The following is an 18,293-nucleotide window of genomic DNA, read 5'->3' as shown; positions in this document are numbered from 1 at the left end:
TCTTTTTAACTCCCGCGGATATCGATACGAGTGAGTTGAAGTTCGATTAGATTGAAAATAATGAAAATGTCAATTTTTCGATTTGCTTGGGAAAACAACGAAATTTCGAAAACAAATGTAGGGGACAGGGACACCATTCATGATGTTTGGTTGTTGCAAGCTGTAAATAGGGGACAAAATATAGGGGTGCCCTCAATTGATTGATGCGTAAAGCGTTTCAATTAGTTGTGAAAGCTATAATAAAATAACGGTTTTGTATTATAGTTGCATTTTCAACAAGAAACAAGGGAGAGATCGGTTGAGTGTCGTTATTATTCCCTTTGCGTGAAGTATTTTCTGATACGCGTAGTAGGTAGGAAGTTCTTTCCGAAATGAGGGTTCCTAAGGGTTTTATTTTTCCTTTATCATAGATCTATCCCGTTTTTATATTTATATAGTTTTATTATGTCTATCAATGTTTGCGACTATTCGAGTATATCTGAAATGAATGTGCGCATTTTGGTTTGACATAAACATAGGCGCAGAAAAAAAATAAAACGACCAAAAGTGAGGGGGACATTTTTATAGTTTCATATGATATTTATGTAACGGAAATTAACGAACATATACGTTATTTTTTATTTTTGGGAGAAATACAAAACTCATGCTGCCATCATCATCATCATAAATACATATTCATTCAACTTTTATTTAATAAGCTATTATTCTGTGGAACTGGTTTACTTTAATAATTAGGTATAGTTTAATCAGGGCCGTCCATTGGAATACAGGGGACCTAGGGCGCATAGAGGCTAGCCCTTTTGAAATGAAAACCGATCTTAATGTGCTACTTTTAACAATTCAGAAGTTTTAGAAAGTAATCAGATTCTAGCCGATTTAAATAAATCGATGAACATATTATATTAAATGCTCTTTCGACTTAAAACTTAGTTTTTTCCAGGATTTAACACCTGAATCTCTTAAAGTGAAGATGCTCTAGAGTTTTGATTGCGAAATATAACAATCACATACACTTCCAATTCGATTTTTAGTACAAGTTATCGTCTGACATTTTAAAGGGTTAAAGAAAACTCAGTTTTTTCCGCACCAAGAAGTCGGCTTGTAAAAGAATATTATTATAGGTGAAATTTATTATTTTAAAAATCTTATTGTCATTAACAAAAATAAGAACTTCGTAGTTAATAAACGGGATGATAAAAAAATTTCCAAAATGGCTTCTCTGGGGAGCACCAGATTCACCAACAGAAAAAGGTTCTCAATGACAATTTCTAAATTTTACCTCATAGGATCTGTTGTCAAGGTAAGATTTTATCCAAGCCAAGAAAAATGTTGTGTAAGTTGGTCAAAAGCTTTAGTGTGTGTGTACACAGTGAACTGCATAACTTTGTTTTAAAGCGTTTGACCATATATTTTTGAGAATGTGAAGAGATTTGTAAGTATTGATAATGATACATGATATTCTTACTAAATAATGCTACACTCACGCAAAGAACTTGTTTGAAAAGTTTATCAATACACGAAAGTTTTGTAATAAGCCTGTAGCTTGTTATATCCGCTTTGTTTCATTTGTTGAAAATTGGTGTAATGCTTGTTTTTAGGGAAAGTTTGAATATGAACGTAAGGGGTCCAACTAATGCATTACTACGCTACTAAAGGAACGTACTCTGTAACACAGGGATTATGATTACAGCTAGTTTGCAAGAAAGAAAAATGATGAAAATATACTTCATCAACTAAATCAGGGGTATTAACAAATCGATCTATAGATTTTTGTTTTTAAAAATATAGCAACTTAAGTTAATCCGAAAAAGATATGTAAATAGTAAAAGAATGTTTTTTAAAGAGGTGTAGAACATTAAAATGCAATAAAATAGAGATCATTTCTTTGACATTGACAATGCTTAAATTTGCTTTATTGAAAATATAATTTAAAAATTATTTCTGACATATGACTGCCGCGGCCAATTTTCGATGACTTTTTTCCAATATTTGTAGCAGTATATCAGCAATAACGCGGCCTATATTGTACTGCAAGCATCGTCAAATCGCATAATCTTTGAGGCCAATTCATGGGTCTTTAACGTGACATTATGCGATTAATAATTAATGTTCCCTTCAACAAAACTGTTGTGGTACGACCTGTGTGACATGTTGCACCGTTCTGTTAACATCACAGCTAATGCAAGTTATGTATGCCTGATGAATTAATGAACGAAAATGTCAGAACAAGCCGTACCAATTGCTTTTAACAATCTTCGAAAACTCAATGCTGTCCACTGGATCAAAAGCGTAACCCTCCCCCAATGCCACTATCCATGGGTGGTACTTGCATCGAGGAGATTGAACAACTATCAGTCCTAGGTTTGTGCATCACAAGCCACTTGTTGTGGAGTGATCACATATTTGACATCGCCAAAAATGCTGCTAAGTGTTTAGGTTTTCTCCGACGATGCAAGAAGTTTTTTACCCTTCTGATCTGGCTATAATTTACAAAGCTTTTATTCTTCCTAAGCTCGAGTGTAACTCTCATATTTGGACTGGAGCCCCAATAACTTACCTTAGTCTTTTGGATAGAATTGAAAAAAAAGCTCTAAAAATGATGAGATCGTTCTCTCTCCGAGACAATTGCTTCGCTTGAAGTCTTATACCTGTCATTGTTGTATCGCTATTTTATAAACAATGCTCTAGCGAAATAGCCAGTTGCATTCCTACCCTTAAACAATTTAACCGTTATACCTGTACTGCAGCCTTATTTCGGACGTACTGTTAAGAACAGAGATTTTTCTTTAGCCGCACTAAGCGAATGTTGAATGCTTTACCTGATTCGATATTTTCCACTCATTACAATGTGCATCGGCTTCTTCTTTCTAATCCTATCCTCCTTTTCTAATTGGTGGCACTTTTTTTCATCATTATAAGGGTATTTATAACCTTTTTAATGCGCGCACTAAAAAATCTGGTCAGCATCGTTTTTTAAGAACCAATTATTCCATTAACCCATAAAGTATACCAATCAGTCGGTTTTGTAGATTTGACGGTGCTTTAAAATACACTTGGGGACCATCATCACTCCAAATACGGTATTTTTGTGTTACTGGCATATAAATTCAACAAAAAATAATAATAGCTATAAGCTCGTGTAATGAACGCCAAAAAATCTCCTCTAAAAAAAACACCATTTACAGGAAATATTTCCGAAAGGTGATCTTATTGAAACAGAAAACAAAAAGAAAACAGATTGGGCCCTTAGTTTGTCAAAGTAATTGCCCAAGGCTAAAGACGGAACTGAGTTCCAAAGACAACATCAATTTAGACAGTAAAACAATTTCGGTGAAGGTTTTGTTATTTTAGAGAGTGGCGCCTGTGTCATGTTAATTAATCAAAAAAGGTAGTAGGTAGGTCAAAAAGTAACGTATTTCTGTGAATAAATAAGATTTCTACACATGAAGGCGTAGGTTGGTGTAGCATTTCATTACCTCTTACATAGTTAAAAGACACTGCAATCATTAAACCAACATTTGAAAAAAATTTCCAATGAAAGTATGTGTCGCCAAGGAATCATTTCAGGATCCAAAATTATTTGAATTCAGATAAAGATTTCTACCAAAAGAACAACTCGTGCTGGACAATTAAACATCTTTTGATTTAAGAGAGCTTCGGGGGGAGGTAGAAGAGAAGTTCGACTTGAATTTTACTTGTATTAAACATAAATACAACGTAAGCGGTGGTCTTAAAATGCATCAGAAATTGCCCATAATTTGACCCAGAATTTAATAGCCACTCCATCCGTCTGGTAAATGTTCATTTTAAATCTCTAATGTCATCATCAGCAACTAAGTTATTCAAATCTTAAAGGTTAGACTTGATTTCATCAATACATTTGGAGAAACTTGTCGTCTGGTTTCTCTTCAGAAATTATATTGATCTATGTTATCTGATACTTGCATCTTTTGAATTAATCACCAAATGCTGGTAGTTTATATTGTCGCCGCAAAAACATCAAAGATTGTTCTTTTCCTAGAATTTATAACATCTGCTCTATCAACCAACCATTACCAAATCGCTCCTGCATGCGGTTTATGAAAAAAGTGAAAATACTAACAAATCATAAAATGTATTATCCATAGATATATTGGAACATCCTGCAGGTTCGAGATCTTAGAATCACAAAGGATAATTCATGTTGCTGCTTTTATTGTTCTAAAATTAATGTTAAATATCAACAACATCCTTCAGGCAGGCGAGGCGGTTATACATAGGTTCGTCTCATTGAACCGAATTCATTACTGGTGCTAAACCACCTGGAAATAATCCAATACCTCCTACGAAACATAGGCTGTAATAATAATTAACTCATAAATAAAATATCGTCTCGGTCGGTGTGGTGTGGTGATGAAACTCGATAGTTTCACATTGTGGGTAATTGATCCTTGCACACAGATACCTGCCTATCAGATTTTTGTTTTTTAGAAAACTCAGTTTTTGAGAAAAAAGTATTTACATACAGGTATACAAAGGTGTGTCACCTTCGACCTACACTACTGTTACTTGATCCTTCCAGAAATTCTTATGGATTGGCTTTTGTAAATCATGGCATCCTGCTTAGGTTACTTTATTTTTTCTTGTTACTAGAGGTTAAAGATATTTTCAACATCCTATTTTTGGAAAAATAACAGGAGCCAGTTATGAACGTAAATCATTTTTAATTTTTTTTGTCTAGCTGGTGAATATTATTAAGGGGTTATTTTTTTTTTCAAATTTGGCAATAAAATTCACCATTCGCGTCAACAACACAAACAAAAGTTAGAAGCATAAAATTAACAATTTATTGTTTGCTTATTTAATATAATCAACTTTTTATCAAAAATTTGAATGTGGTTTAATGTATTTAATATTTTGTTTTTGTTGTTTACAAAAAATCTTTGCATTTGTTGTTGTTTTTTTTTTTTGAAAGAACACTTATCTTAATATAAATTCTTTACTAATTTTTGTGGTTGTACTAACTTGATTTCTATGTTTTGCTTAAATTATATTTGTTTGTTAAAATATTTTGTTTTCATCCTGATTATTATAAGTTTTTGTTTATTAATAAGATCACATGTTTTAAGTCATGTGATTAAAGACTCGGACGCGATTTTGCCAAAAATGCGCCAAAATGTTTGTGTTGCATCAGGCGATGCAAGAAATGTCTTTTCCTCTCTAAAGGACTTATAAAAGTCTAGGCTGGTGATCCTGCAACTCACTTAAGGCTTTAAGACAATATTTAACGTAGAGCATTTCAATTGACTGCTTATAACATCATCGTTTATTAATTAACGTCACTTGAACATCGACTTAGTTTCTTGTCTCACTCGTTTTTACTGTTATTTATCCTCTTAAGTAACATCCAGCTGCGTTTCTTCCTTTAAATAGTTCAACCGCAATAGATAGATAGTTACGAGATAGACAGATACTTTTATTCAATCATTGTAAGGCTTTTGTTACATACATTTTTTGGTTTAAGGAATAAATAAAATGGCATGTCAAAAATGTCGTCTGCCCGAGTGACAATGTTATTTAATTTTATATTCAATTTAAAATCATACAATTATTAGTTTTTTTCCAAGTAATTGTTACTTATTGACTTGTAGCAACAATTTACTTTTAATTCAATGTAACAATAAAAAGGAGAGTAGTTGTGACTTTTAGATTAGGCGAAAAATTATTACTTTAATTACTTTTACTGAAAAATGAAAATGTGCTTACCTTAAGTTTATTTACACAATACAAAAGAAAAACATGGCTTTTAGTAGACACAAAAATACAAAAAAATTTAGTTTAAAAATATTCATCTATGATTCTTCTTCCATAGATTAACTCCTCGGTGGTATATTTTTGGATCATCAACCAATCTTCTCCATTTAGGTAACTTACTGTTTCATTGTCGCTTAGATAGCTTTTTGGAAAAAAGAGTCTCCTTAGCTCCTTTAATATTATACATACACCGATGAAGTGGATAGTGTTTTCGTTTAACCCCATATTGCATAAGGAGCAAATATTAAGCAAATCGTTTCTGTGTCTCTTACTTTAAAAATAATTCCAATAGTTTTTCTTGAAAAATGGAGCCTAAAGTAATTATGTTTATTTAGATTATAGTAAAGTTTTCAAGTTTTCTCGCCTTTTCTATGAATATGTTCCTTTCATTTTTCTCGAACGATTGGATAACCTCGTACAGGGCATTTTTTCATTTGGAGACCAGGACATCCATTCTGTTTTAGAATAATACCACAATTTGCAGCAAGATCAATCCAATCCCTGTAGAATCCAGTTTTTCGACGCATGACACTTCCCAACATAATATTTGGCAATTGGTTTCGGTCCATATTAATCACCTGCATCAAATAGTCTCCTCTTATCTTCAATGTTGATACAAAGAGCGCCGAAAGCCCTGTTTCCAAATGAGGCATGTACTTAGGCACACTTGGAGGGAGGAGAAATACTTTTCTAAGAAAGAATCGAAGCAAATTTTTAACGATTTCGTATTTCCGAACACCCCAGATTTGTGCAGAACTGCTTTTGCCCTTCTAGCAGCTTCAGCCTTGGCTTTGAGGTGTTTGTCCATATTCAAATTAAACGTGAGAGTCATTCCCATATAAACATCATCCTTGACTACTTCCAATACTACTCCATCATATCTCCAGTTTTCTTCTCTTGCGGACCGACTTGCATCATTTTGGAATATTATTACGAGTATCTTAGATTTTGCAGAATTTACTTCAAGTCCCCATTTTTTACAATAATCATGTAGCCTATTGATCACAAGCTGCAGTGAAACTGGAGACTCTGCCAAATGACAATGTCATAAGATGCAATTTTTTGCATCGTTATATCTCAGAAGCGGTGGCTTTTAGGGAAAAAATTATTGATACCTTTTTTATAGGAAATTCCCTGATCTACAAAATATGTCTGGGGTAATTTTGCGATAAAACTTACCGTTTTCAAGAAACTCGCGAAAAACTCATTTTTTGTACCTTATTACCCCGCTAAAATTTTTTCCTTACATGGGATCGGTTGGGACTTTTAAGACAATGTTTATAATTATAATTTAAACAATTTTAAGAATTTTCAGCTTCCCCTGAATTTGTCGTGGGTTTACTGATTTTTTGGTCTAATTTGACCGGACTATTCACTCCAAAATCGACAATTCTGCTTATTTAAGTACCCATTGAGACAAAAATGAGCTTCGTCGCTGAACACAATTTTTTCGAAGAATCGCGCTTTGAACTTTTTTAACAGAGCACCCATTTTTATGATAAAATTCAATAATTTGCAAGCGTTGTTCGTTTGTAAGACGATTCATATTTTAATTGTGGCCATGCGTCAGCTGTTTAAACCAGTGTTGCCAAAAAGAAAATAGCTAAAAAATCACCTTTTACAAAAAAGAATACAAATTAAACCCAATAACGGTTAAGCCGACCTAAGAACATCTTATGACTATTTAAATAATTGTATATAAAAAGGAAAAATTACTGAAAAACTGTATCGTCAGAACCTTCTTATTTTTTTAAAAAACAAAGTTTGCAAAGTCTGCTTTCTAAAAAACTACAAAAATAGACTTAATATTTTTGTTCCCTTCGAATACAGATTGAAGTATATAATCTAACATCTTAAGACATCTTACTTTTAGCCACGTGAAGGATGAGGAGTTCGTGAAGTTGTCTAGGACCCAGAGTCCCAAGTATGCCAATCGGTTGTGGAATATTTATTGAAAAATATGTGCTGCTAAAGCTTTAGCCAAATGACAATGTTTTATTTTTAATGGCAATTTTTCATCTTTACAAAGAAATAAACTTTTTTTTTTGATTTGTGATAAAAATACTATTTTTTTTAATATCAAAGTCCAATCTTTTATTGGAAACACTTATAAGTATTATTACATTTCTAGAGTGGTAGAATAATTTGTGAGAATCCATTTTTACATATTTTTACACTAAGTCTGGCATTTGGTCTCGCATTTGAACTGAGTTAAAAATTGCAACATTGTTGCACATGCCATGCAAAAGATATTTATTGAATGCATTTATGAACAGAAAAACTGCTACAAGTATGGTTCAGCTCTGCCTTGCCAAAAAGAGTACATGAACGCAAATATGAGTTGACAATAATGAAAGAAAACAAAATGACAGAATTTGTTATGTTGCAGAGATTGCGATAACTCAGGCGACAAAGTTTTATGACGGATTTATTTAGAACAGTTAAAAACAAACTTTTTTTGCTATGGAACTATGTATGTACTACGAGTATGTACGTTAAATGAAACAAAAAATCAAAAATTATGGTAATACTTACAAATAAGTTGTATACATTCACAAATCTTTTATCTTTAAGCTTGTTTTTAAATCAAAAAAATATATAAACTTAAAATTTGGGCAGACAAAGTTAAAAAAGTTTAAAGTGTAATTTTTCAAAACTATAAGGTTATCTCCTATTCTTTTTTTGGAATTCATTGCATTCATTTCTTTTGATTAAAAACTCCTAGTTCTGAAGAAAATTGAAAATTACCAAACAAAATATTTTAATTAAATTATTTTGTCTTTTCTTGAATATTTACGTAGTCTTATTTTGATAGTAATAATCGAATATGGATTAAGATATACCTAGGATACATTTTTCTTTCCTAAATCCAGCTTATATGCAAAAGAAACTTTGTATGCACCACACCTTCCATCCACCCCAAAATCTATTAAGAGCCCAAGCAGGGGGCAGCATACCACCCATACATATATCACTGTTTCCTACAACCAAATCCTCACACACCCCATTGTTGCATATACCAAAACTCGCACCGACTATTGTTACAATTAAATAAAAAGAGGCTGGGATGCGACCCACACTGATAACTTCCCATCCCGTCTGTCGATTTGTCTTGCTTTAAAGTTTGTCTCTTTGTACTCGTATCAATTTTTACCAAATTTGCGTACTATTTTTTGTATATTTTATTTTTTATGAAAAAACAGACTGTTGGATTTTTATATAAAAATTACTGAATATCGAAAACAGTATTTTCGATTTTATATATTTTTTTAATTTTTGAAAAGCTATTTATATCGAAAGTAAATTTTTACCAAGTTTTAGTATTGTTTTATTTTGTAAAAAAACTGTCAATTCAATTTTTTTCAAAATTTTGTTGAATGTTTAAAACAATATTTCTTATAAGATAAAATTAATTTGAAGCCAATATTTTAATTTGTTGGAAAAGATATTTGAATCGAAAATCAATTTTTACCAACTTTTGTTAATTTTTTTTTTTAAAATGTCAATTTGATTTTTTTTTTAAATTTTATTGAATGTTGAAAACAATATTCTTTATAAGATAAAATTTGTTTTAAGGCAATATCTACTATTTTTGAAATGATATTTGAGTTGAAAATCAATTTTTACCAACTTTTATACATTTTATTTTAGGTTTTTATTTTTTGTAAAAAAACTGTCAATTCGATTTTTTTCAAAATCTGTCCTAATGTTGAAAACAGTATTTCTTATAAGTAAAAATCAGTTTGAAGCTATTATCTCAAATTTTTGAAAAGATATTTGAGTCGAAAATAAATTTTTACCAACTTTTATAAATTTTTTTCCGGTTTTTAATTTTTTGTAAAAAAACTGTCAATTCGATTTTTCTCAACATTTTTCAAAATGTTTGAAACAATATTTTATATAAGATAAAATAAGATTGAAGCCTCAATTTCAAGTTTTTGAAAAGATTTTTGAATCGATATTCAATTTTTACCAACTTTGAGTAATGTTTTTTTTAGATTTTTATTTTTTTCCAAAAATAAACTGTCAATTCGATTTTTCTCAAAATTTTATCAGATGTCAAAAACATTATTCTTCGTTGCACAAAATTGTTTTGGAGATGAAATCATATTTTAGTCCTAAAATTTTTGAGGTGACAAATTTTTTTTTTCAGTTTTTTTGATTTATAATAAAAACGTTAAATGGATTTTTTTTTCAAATTATGTACTTCTTTGATATTACGTTACATTTTGTAAAATTTAATTCAAGTCTGTAGCGTTTTTGGTTCGTAAGATATTTAGGGTTAACCGAAATTTTCGCCTTTTTTCAAAGTGCTTTGGTAAAAAAACCAAAAAAAAATCTAATTCTAAAAATATTTTATTTCTACTCTAGAGACCTTGAAACGTCGAGAAAAGTCAAAATTTTCAATTTGACAAATCCTATGGTCTTTTAAAAAAACTATTTGTATTCATTTTAAGTAACAATATTTTTAAAATGCCCCTCCTGCCTAAACGAGGGGAGATGGATCCCCCTCCCATGGTAAAAAATGCGTGTTTAAAACTGTTCCAAAAAAAATCATTATAAGATCTTGCTGAGTTATAGTACTCTTGCCGTTATATCTCACAACAAAACAACATTTTCGCAAAACATCTGATAAAATTGTAATATTAGGACTGATTAATAATATTTTGATATATTCTGTATATTTTTTTTTAACAGAAAAGCACACCAACAAATATAAGAACAATTCTATTATGTGACTAACATATTTTGTTAAGGTTTTTTCCTACACTACCACTGCCAGCTTGCTTTCATGAACGAAATTACCGACATGCACTACCTTATCCTTGCAGAAACCTTTTTACCTTGATAGCTGTTTTCTTAATATTCTTTATTTTAACGGTTTGTACTTTTATATTAATTAATTTTAATTATTTGTCTTACAGGTTCCATGATCAACTTTAATCGTTCATAAACTCTTCTTTCTGTAAATGCTTTCAATCAATCTGTGAAAACTACGAAAGGTCAATATTGAGTTCCTAACCTACCGAAATTGTGATTGTCTTAATGATGTGACTTATTGACAATTTTGGCCAATTGTCATGTCTTTCAGGGATAATATAATCACGTATATGAGTACCATGGAAATAACCTTAAGGTGTCCTGGAATAGACTTGTGGTCGAACTCTATAAACTGAAATATGTATTTGTATATGTGGACTCACTTCTTGTACTGAATATTTTTTTAACATAAATATAAAAGTAATAATTTTACTAAACAAAAATATAACTTAACAAAACAAAGTATTCAAGCAAATAAATTATTATTAAATTATCTAATAAATTAAATCAAATTTCAAATAAAAAGAAAATATTATTGAATCAATTGTGTTTTTCTTTGGAAGTAGACTAATTTTGAAGGTTAAAAGCACAGGTATCGTGTATCTCTACAACAATAATCCAATAAAATGAGACTTTTCCTGAATATGTTTAGCATAGTTTTAGAATATGGTAAGCTATTTTGTCAAAACTCCCTTCCTTGTGAAAAAACTAGTCCCTAATTAGAGTTACTTAACTTTAAAGACTTAGACTGATTTAATTCTAAGCCTAGCATTTTACAAAATCATTACCTGACATCTTGTTTTCATTTATTCACAATGATAACGACACAATATGAAAAACAGATTATTCAAAAACCAGAAAACACCAAGTCAATTTGTGTTTTGCTAAAATCAAAGACATTTTTTTGAAGTTTTACTGACCAATAATTAAAATGTGTCCACCAACTTAGTTTACAAAAAGCATTAAACAAACTTCTAATTCACACACTTCCTTTTGCTTTAAAATTTAAGCTTAAACCCACTTAATAATTTATTGTTACCCTAAAATTAAAACTATCTAAATATCATGACTTTAAAGCTTTTTTTGTAAGACTTTGGCTTTCGAGATGCAATCATTAGAAGTAGAACTAAAACCAGAAATGTCTAAAATGAGGAATAACGAATCCTTAAATTATGCACGACTTTTAGCTTATATTAAACTTAAGCTTTTATTTTACCAGCAGAGTGGTAGCTCAGTAGACAGCGCGCATGCCCGATAAGCGAGAGAAACCAAGATCGAATCTTGCTTCTTGGTTACATTTTTTTTTATTTAAATATTTTGCAGGAAAATTCCTAATTTTTCGATTCGGTGGCACAAAAAACGGCTATAAATCAGAAAATACTGCACCAATTATTTAAATTGAGGCGTCCAAAGAAACGTTAATTCATCCCCGTTATAGTGGTACAAAAAATATATATGTATTCCTTCTAACTTTATGTCTAAAGGCTTCTAAATGAAAAAAAGTAAAATTGTTCACAAAATATTTAATATCATTTTAATTTTTCAAGTAATTTTCAAACCTTATAATTCATAACAAACATGACCAATAAGCGGTCATTTTGGTGTATCAAACATTTTCCTATCTTAACCACAAACTTCAATATAATAGTTTAAATATTTTTCAAATGAAAATTTACCAAGAATACAGGCTATTGGCCGATCAAATTTGTGGATTGTAAAGTTGCGAAAAAAATGGTGGAAAATTTCTCAAACTTTTAGAAATGTATTCCTCAACGAAAATTAAAAGTCATAAAATAAAATTTTATAACAGAATTATAACTAAAAGGTTAAAATTCAAATAAAATTACTAATTGTTCAAATTAAAAAAAAAGACCGCCAATCAAGGGATTTGACTCCAGGACCAATGGCATTGGAGCAAGCTCTTTAACTTTGGAGCCACATACTTATGGTAGCTCGGACGGCAAAAATAGAATAAAAGTGAATTTTTGATTCTGTAAGAAAGGGTACAAATATTAGTAAGAAAAAATGTATAAATTAGGTGCTTACGGGGGACCTTTAAAGTCAAAGAAGTTTTAACTATCAGACTAAATTTTAGCACATAAATTATTAGAAATAGGTAAGCAAAATGGCAAAGCCTTGATGTAACTTTCTCAGAAAGATTGAATTCTTGTAAGCTAATTAAGGAAAACATTTTAAAAATTCTTTGGGGGCTACAACACTTTATGAGGAAGTTTGACAAATTTATTGTTTTTACAGTGGAAAAATAATTTAATAAGAATAGTAAATTAATTTACTGAATTTGTTGGCAGGATAGAATTTGGTTGCGATAGATTTTCTCAATTAAGAGGATTAGGTGCACTAAAATAAGTGACGGTGGGGTGATGGATATTGCCTTATTTTGTATGGGATTCAATATATAGCCAGTAAAACTGTTTTATATTTTAAAGTTTTTAAAATTTAACATTTGTCAAAATAATTTCAAACTAAATTGAAGCGTTCAGATGAAGAAGGGGTTAAGTGACATTAGTGAAGTTTTGAGATATAAGAGTTCAAAGTTTCTTGTTTAGAACTTTTTTTGGGCTTACAACTGAAACTTTCTAATAAGGAAGAAAAATAAAACATATAACAATCTTTTAAAATATAAGGACTTCATTCAATAAAAATAGCTTTAAGATACATTTTTTTGATAACATTGCTCAAAAAGTGCAGTTAACTCCTTCTTCCACACATTTTTTTTTTAAATTTATTTCAAAGGAATAACAAAGGGGTTAAGTGACATTTTTAGTTCTTTTTGTTTGTTACAGTAGATACACATTTAACTCCGTCACTCTCAAACAAATTTTTTTTTATCATAAATTATTTGCATTAAGGTGGTAAATGTGCATTTAACTCCTTCATGCTAAAAATCATTGTCTCTTTTTTATTTCTCTCAGTAGCATGAAGGGGGTATTTAGGTATTTAACTCCTTCATGCAAACAAAAATGTTTTCAATTTGGATTTTTCAGTGCGTAAAGGGGTTAAGTGATTTTAACTCCTTCTTCTACTAATATCTTGCACTTTTGTGATGCATTTACCTCCTTTACACCATTTTTTGTAAGGCTATATTGGAAACTAGAGATCGTAGAAAGACGCAAATGACACAGAAATTTGAGTTTTCATTTACCTTCTTCGTTGGTGAAAAAAACCAGAAAAATTCAAAAATGTCACTTACCCCCTTCTTCATTTGAACGCTTCAATTGTAAAAAAGGTTACGACATTAAGACCAGAACTAGTTTTTAATTTATTAAATGGACAATTTCAAAGATAATCTGTTAACAAAATATCAGAAATAGCAGGGGTCGTTCGTAGATTTTGACCCACTTTCCTTTTTTGTTGACATCAAATTTTTGCACTTGTAAGAAAGCGTAGGGAACTCAAAGATCGATTGTATGCTGAGCAACGTTGAAGTTCTACCAAAATATCAAAGTTCATCTTGAGTTCAGTGTTTTGTATGTTGAACACTACTCTATGATCATAGCAATCAAGTGTCATATGTAAGAATTAACGTCGTAGAATGAAAACCTCGAAAATTGTTTTTGATACTCAAATAGAAGTCAAATCTCTATCCGCAACTAGATTTCACTTAACCTTTTATCGGTAGTGATTCTAATGTGGATGTTCTATTTGTTTTTTATAAATATTTCTACTGTACTACGAATGGCTTTTCAAAACATCAGTAAAATGTATTGAATTTATAAAGCCTTTTGTTCTCTTTAATTAAAAGAAGCATTATGGAAAATGGTATTTTCATGGTACTGTTTTTTTTCAGTGATTCCAAATAGTTTTCAAAAATATTAACTGATCCTTTTTTGAGATTTCTGAGAATTTCAGTTAGATTGGCATAGCAGAAGATTGAAATATAAACACAATTTACAGTTCATTCACACCTATTAACCATTTCTTTTCTTCGTTTTTGAATTTTGTGATAAAGAATTCTTAGGAAATCGAATCATTAAAAATTTGTTAACAAAAGTAAGAAATTTGCCTATGAAATTCTGTTTATAGTTTTGAAAATAAAGAATTATCATGATGATGGGAATTTAAATCGAAAACGCCTTCGCAAAGATAGGGAACGATATGATTTGTGTTTTCAAAAAATTAACGTTATGAAGAAATTTTGACTAGTTGATCAATTTCAGGAAATAATGTTCAGTAGAATTGGTAAATTGAGTTGATCCGTACACCATTTCGATTCAATTCCACTGGTTGATGAATATCACGACCATCTCGTTAATAATAGTCTTTCCATTTTTTAGTTTCCATTAGAGTCTTTATTATCTTCCAGAGACTGAAAGCAATTTCTTCAGTACTGTGATAGATCAAAATATACTGATACAAAATTTCATGACATTCAATTAAAATCTGCTATAAGTTGTTAACAATTGTCTACACTCTCTTCTTCATCTTATTGAAAGGATTCTTTTCGCAAAAGAAACAAAGGGGTAAAAAATTTGCCATCATTGAAATGATAGTCCCGCTTCGAATACGACCGCAATGACAATGTGTATATCTTCAAAAATTTCCTATATATATGTTCATAAAATCGTAATCGTAATGAGAACTTTTTCTAAAATTGAAGCCTCAGTAATTCGTTCGATCTATGGAAGTTCATTACTTAATTTATAAAAAAAATTTGGATTTAAAATCGTTTCAAAAACTATATAAAAAGCTAGTTCCTGTTTCTATACATAACTAGTCGCGTGGATGGTGAAAACTTGTACACTAAAATTGATCTCTAAAAAATGTAAACTAAAGTGGCGTTTTGTAAATTAATATTTATATCTTTTACTTTCTGACTCAAATATTGTACTTGCCTCTAAAACGTTTTGCCATATTGCAATAGTTCTTCTTTCTGCTTTTATTATTATATTAGCCACAATCTTTTTTATAAAAAAATCTGAAATTTTCCAAAAATTTAAGAAAACAAAAAACAATTCGAGTAAGTTTTTTTTAATGGTTAATATATTTTTGCGAATGATTTTTAGTTGTTTCCATTTTGAATGTTCTTTTACAAAAGCTAAACAAAAACATTGAAATAATATAAAACTAAAACTTTATATTAAAAGTGAAAAAGGTTTAGAAATGCATTTTTTCAGTTTCAAGAATTTTGTTTTTATTTGTGTTGAATTGAAATATAATGCTAAATGCCATCAAGCAAATATTTATGTAGGCGTGTGTGTGATTTTATGTAATAAAGTTAATTATAAAAGATAGAAATTAATGGTAAATTAATTAATACAAATTAAAATAATCAACACGATGCATCGCCATATCCAAAATAGTACTTCCGCTTTCAGGGGTCAGCATCATCACAAATGTTCAGTTATAAGATGAGAAGATTCTGCGATGCTGCAATGACGATGATGATGAAGACTCCTCGAAGAAGATGACGACGACAACGACAACAGATGAAGAAAAAAAGAATTGGTGTTTTATAGTTGATGTTGATTTTCTGTTTACATGGGTCTACCCATGCCCCGGCCTGGCGGTTTGCCATCTCCAGACTTAGGACTCTTGATTGTCTCGTCGACAGAGAGTATCATGCAAGCGGCTTCGCAGGCAGCAGTTAGAGCGTTAATTTTAATTATGGATGGTTCCCAGACGCATGCTTCGAAATTGTCGGCGATGTGTTCCTTCATAATGTCGACACCGTACCAGCAGCTGCCTGCAAATAGATAAAAATAGAGAAGAAAACTAAATTATTAAGAACTTTCAAGTGGAATTGATAATAAGTTGCATCATAAATCATACATTTTAAAGAAGACTCAATTATGTATCAAACATCTTACAAACTATTCTATCTATAGTCTTTGCATGTGGTCAGAAATTATTTCAACATGTCAAACTTTCAAAATATCATATATAACAAATTCTCAGAGAAGAAAATGTACCCCCTCAGCACCTATACAGTTCATGCAAGAAATATGAAATATTATTTGTTTACAAGCAATAAATCTTGTTTAAGTTTTTTTTTGTTCTTTTTCGAAACGATTTGCCAATTGAAATAGTAAATTCTTCATCTTCAAAAAAAGACAGAAAAACACAAAACTATTAGCGTCACTAACCATTCTCAAAAACAAAGAGTTATTGCCCGCATGACTAAACTTTATGTCAACCAAACCAAAACTTGAAGGTTATGTACATTTGGAAGACTAGAGCAAAAAAGTAAACAAAAGATAGATTTGGTCTCGGGCCAATATAAATAAATTCATACATCAAGTACTTGTATACTATTCGTATATGAAGACTAGGTAGGTTAGGTAGATAGATATTAGATAGTTGAAGATGAACATGGGGGCATATGTACGAGTACAATTTAAACAAGACCCCACACTGACATATTCAATTTTATCACAAATTTCTAAGAATCCCTGACGCCAACAAACATTTATGTAGATTTTTTCACATAGTATAACATAAAGAAAAAAGAATAACGCTTTTAAGAGTTTATGAGAAAGGGGAAAATGGTGTAAATATATATTGTGGCACTTTGAAAATATACAAAACTTTTTGAAACAAAAATCGAAAATTCAATTGATATTAATATTTAGCAAATAAGCCCCTTATTTATTGAATTGGTTTTATTTCCTCGATGGGTTTTTGAAACACTTCGAATTAAGCACATATCCGACCAATAGGTAGGTGGCAAGAGGTTATAGAACATGTGTTCGAGATTCAATGAGACCAAAACGGAGTTCAAACTGTCACATTCAAAACTGTGTTTATTTTTTTGTTATTAAAAAAAACAATCTCGAATGTTCAAAGCTTGGTCTACGAGCTCACAAAAAAAAGATTGAGCGTACGTTCAGAGTAAAAAGCTGAACTAAAAAATAGGCAAGCAAATAAAATGGAATTTGAAGCAGGTAAATTTTGTGTTAAATTAAAGTTAATACTATCAACAAAACTGTCAAAAACAGTATGAAACATATTAATTAGCTCATTCAACAATTGCAATGCGAAAAACGCCTGAAGTGAAAGCACTTAAGTTTTTAATGTTTGAAATACTAGAAACTCACTGACAACGACAAAGTAACCCACAAGCAACTTATAGAAATTTTTTCAGTTCGACATTTTCTCTCACTTGGCAAATACTGGCAATTTTCTACCATTTAATGCAAAAAGCATCGAATGAAAATATTTACAGCGAGTAGGGTACATAATTAGCGTTTTTCTTTTTTAGTTCAGAGCAGAGCTCGAACTGTCAAAAAAATAATTGTGTTTCTTTTTGAGCTCTGATCGCTCAGAGCTTCAAATACGTTTTTCTTTTTTAGCTCTGAACATGTTCAGAGCGCGCTTTGTGAGCTCAGAATTAAATTAAAGGAGTAAACGGAGTAAAATGCTGAACACAAATAATTTGATATTTGAAAGCAGGGATATTGAAAAAAAAACATCGTCAAAACAATAAAAATGACGGAAGGGACTGTTTTATTAATTAATTTGATTAAAGAAAATTCGTAACGCCTTCAAACAGACGACATTTGAGATCATGACAGTTTAGTGCTTAAGTTGTTTCATAATTAATTAAATCAGAGAGCTCTGAACATACTCTGCTCAGAACTCTACTCTACTCTGCTCGCTCAGGCTCTACTTAGAGCTCAGCTCAGAATTAAAAAAGAAAAACGCCAAATATTGACGTTACG

At 30.6% G+C, this 18,293-nt stretch overlaps 1 protein-coding gene and 1 long non-coding RNA gene across 2 annotated transcripts in view; one reads left to right on the top strand and one right to left on the bottom strand.

Moving 5' to 3' along the window:
• Window positions 1-11,080, top strand: part of LOC129939603 (uncharacterized) — a 111,994-nt gene extending 100,914 nt beyond the window's left edge. The window contains exon 4 of the long non-coding RNA XR_008780556.1: window positions 10,719-11,080. This is a non-coding gene — a long non-coding RNA (uncharacterized LOC129939603). The remainder of the gene's footprint in view (window positions 1-10,718) is intronic.
• Window positions 11,081-15,593: 4,513 nt separating this feature from the next.
• LOC129953949 (T-complex protein 1 subunit eta) overlaps window positions 15,594-18,293 on the bottom strand; it is a 149,996-nt gene continuing 147,296 nt past the window's right edge. The window contains exon 6 of the mRNA XM_056067510.1: window positions 15,594-16,318. Within this exon, the coding sequence (XP_055923485.1) occupies window positions 16,110-16,318 (209 nt within the window). The 3' untranslated portion in view covers window positions 15,594-16,109. The remainder of the gene's footprint in view (window positions 16,319-18,293) is intronic.

The sequence above is a fragment of the Eupeodes corollae genome, chromosome 1, assembly GCF_945859685.1.
Source record: "Eupeodes corollae chromosome 1, idEupCoro1.1, whole genome shotgun sequence".
Lineage (NCBI taxonomy): Eukaryota > Metazoa > Arthropoda > Insecta > Diptera > Syrphidae > Eupeodes > Eupeodes corollae.
This window is presented reverse-complemented; position numbering and strand designations above follow the sequence as displayed.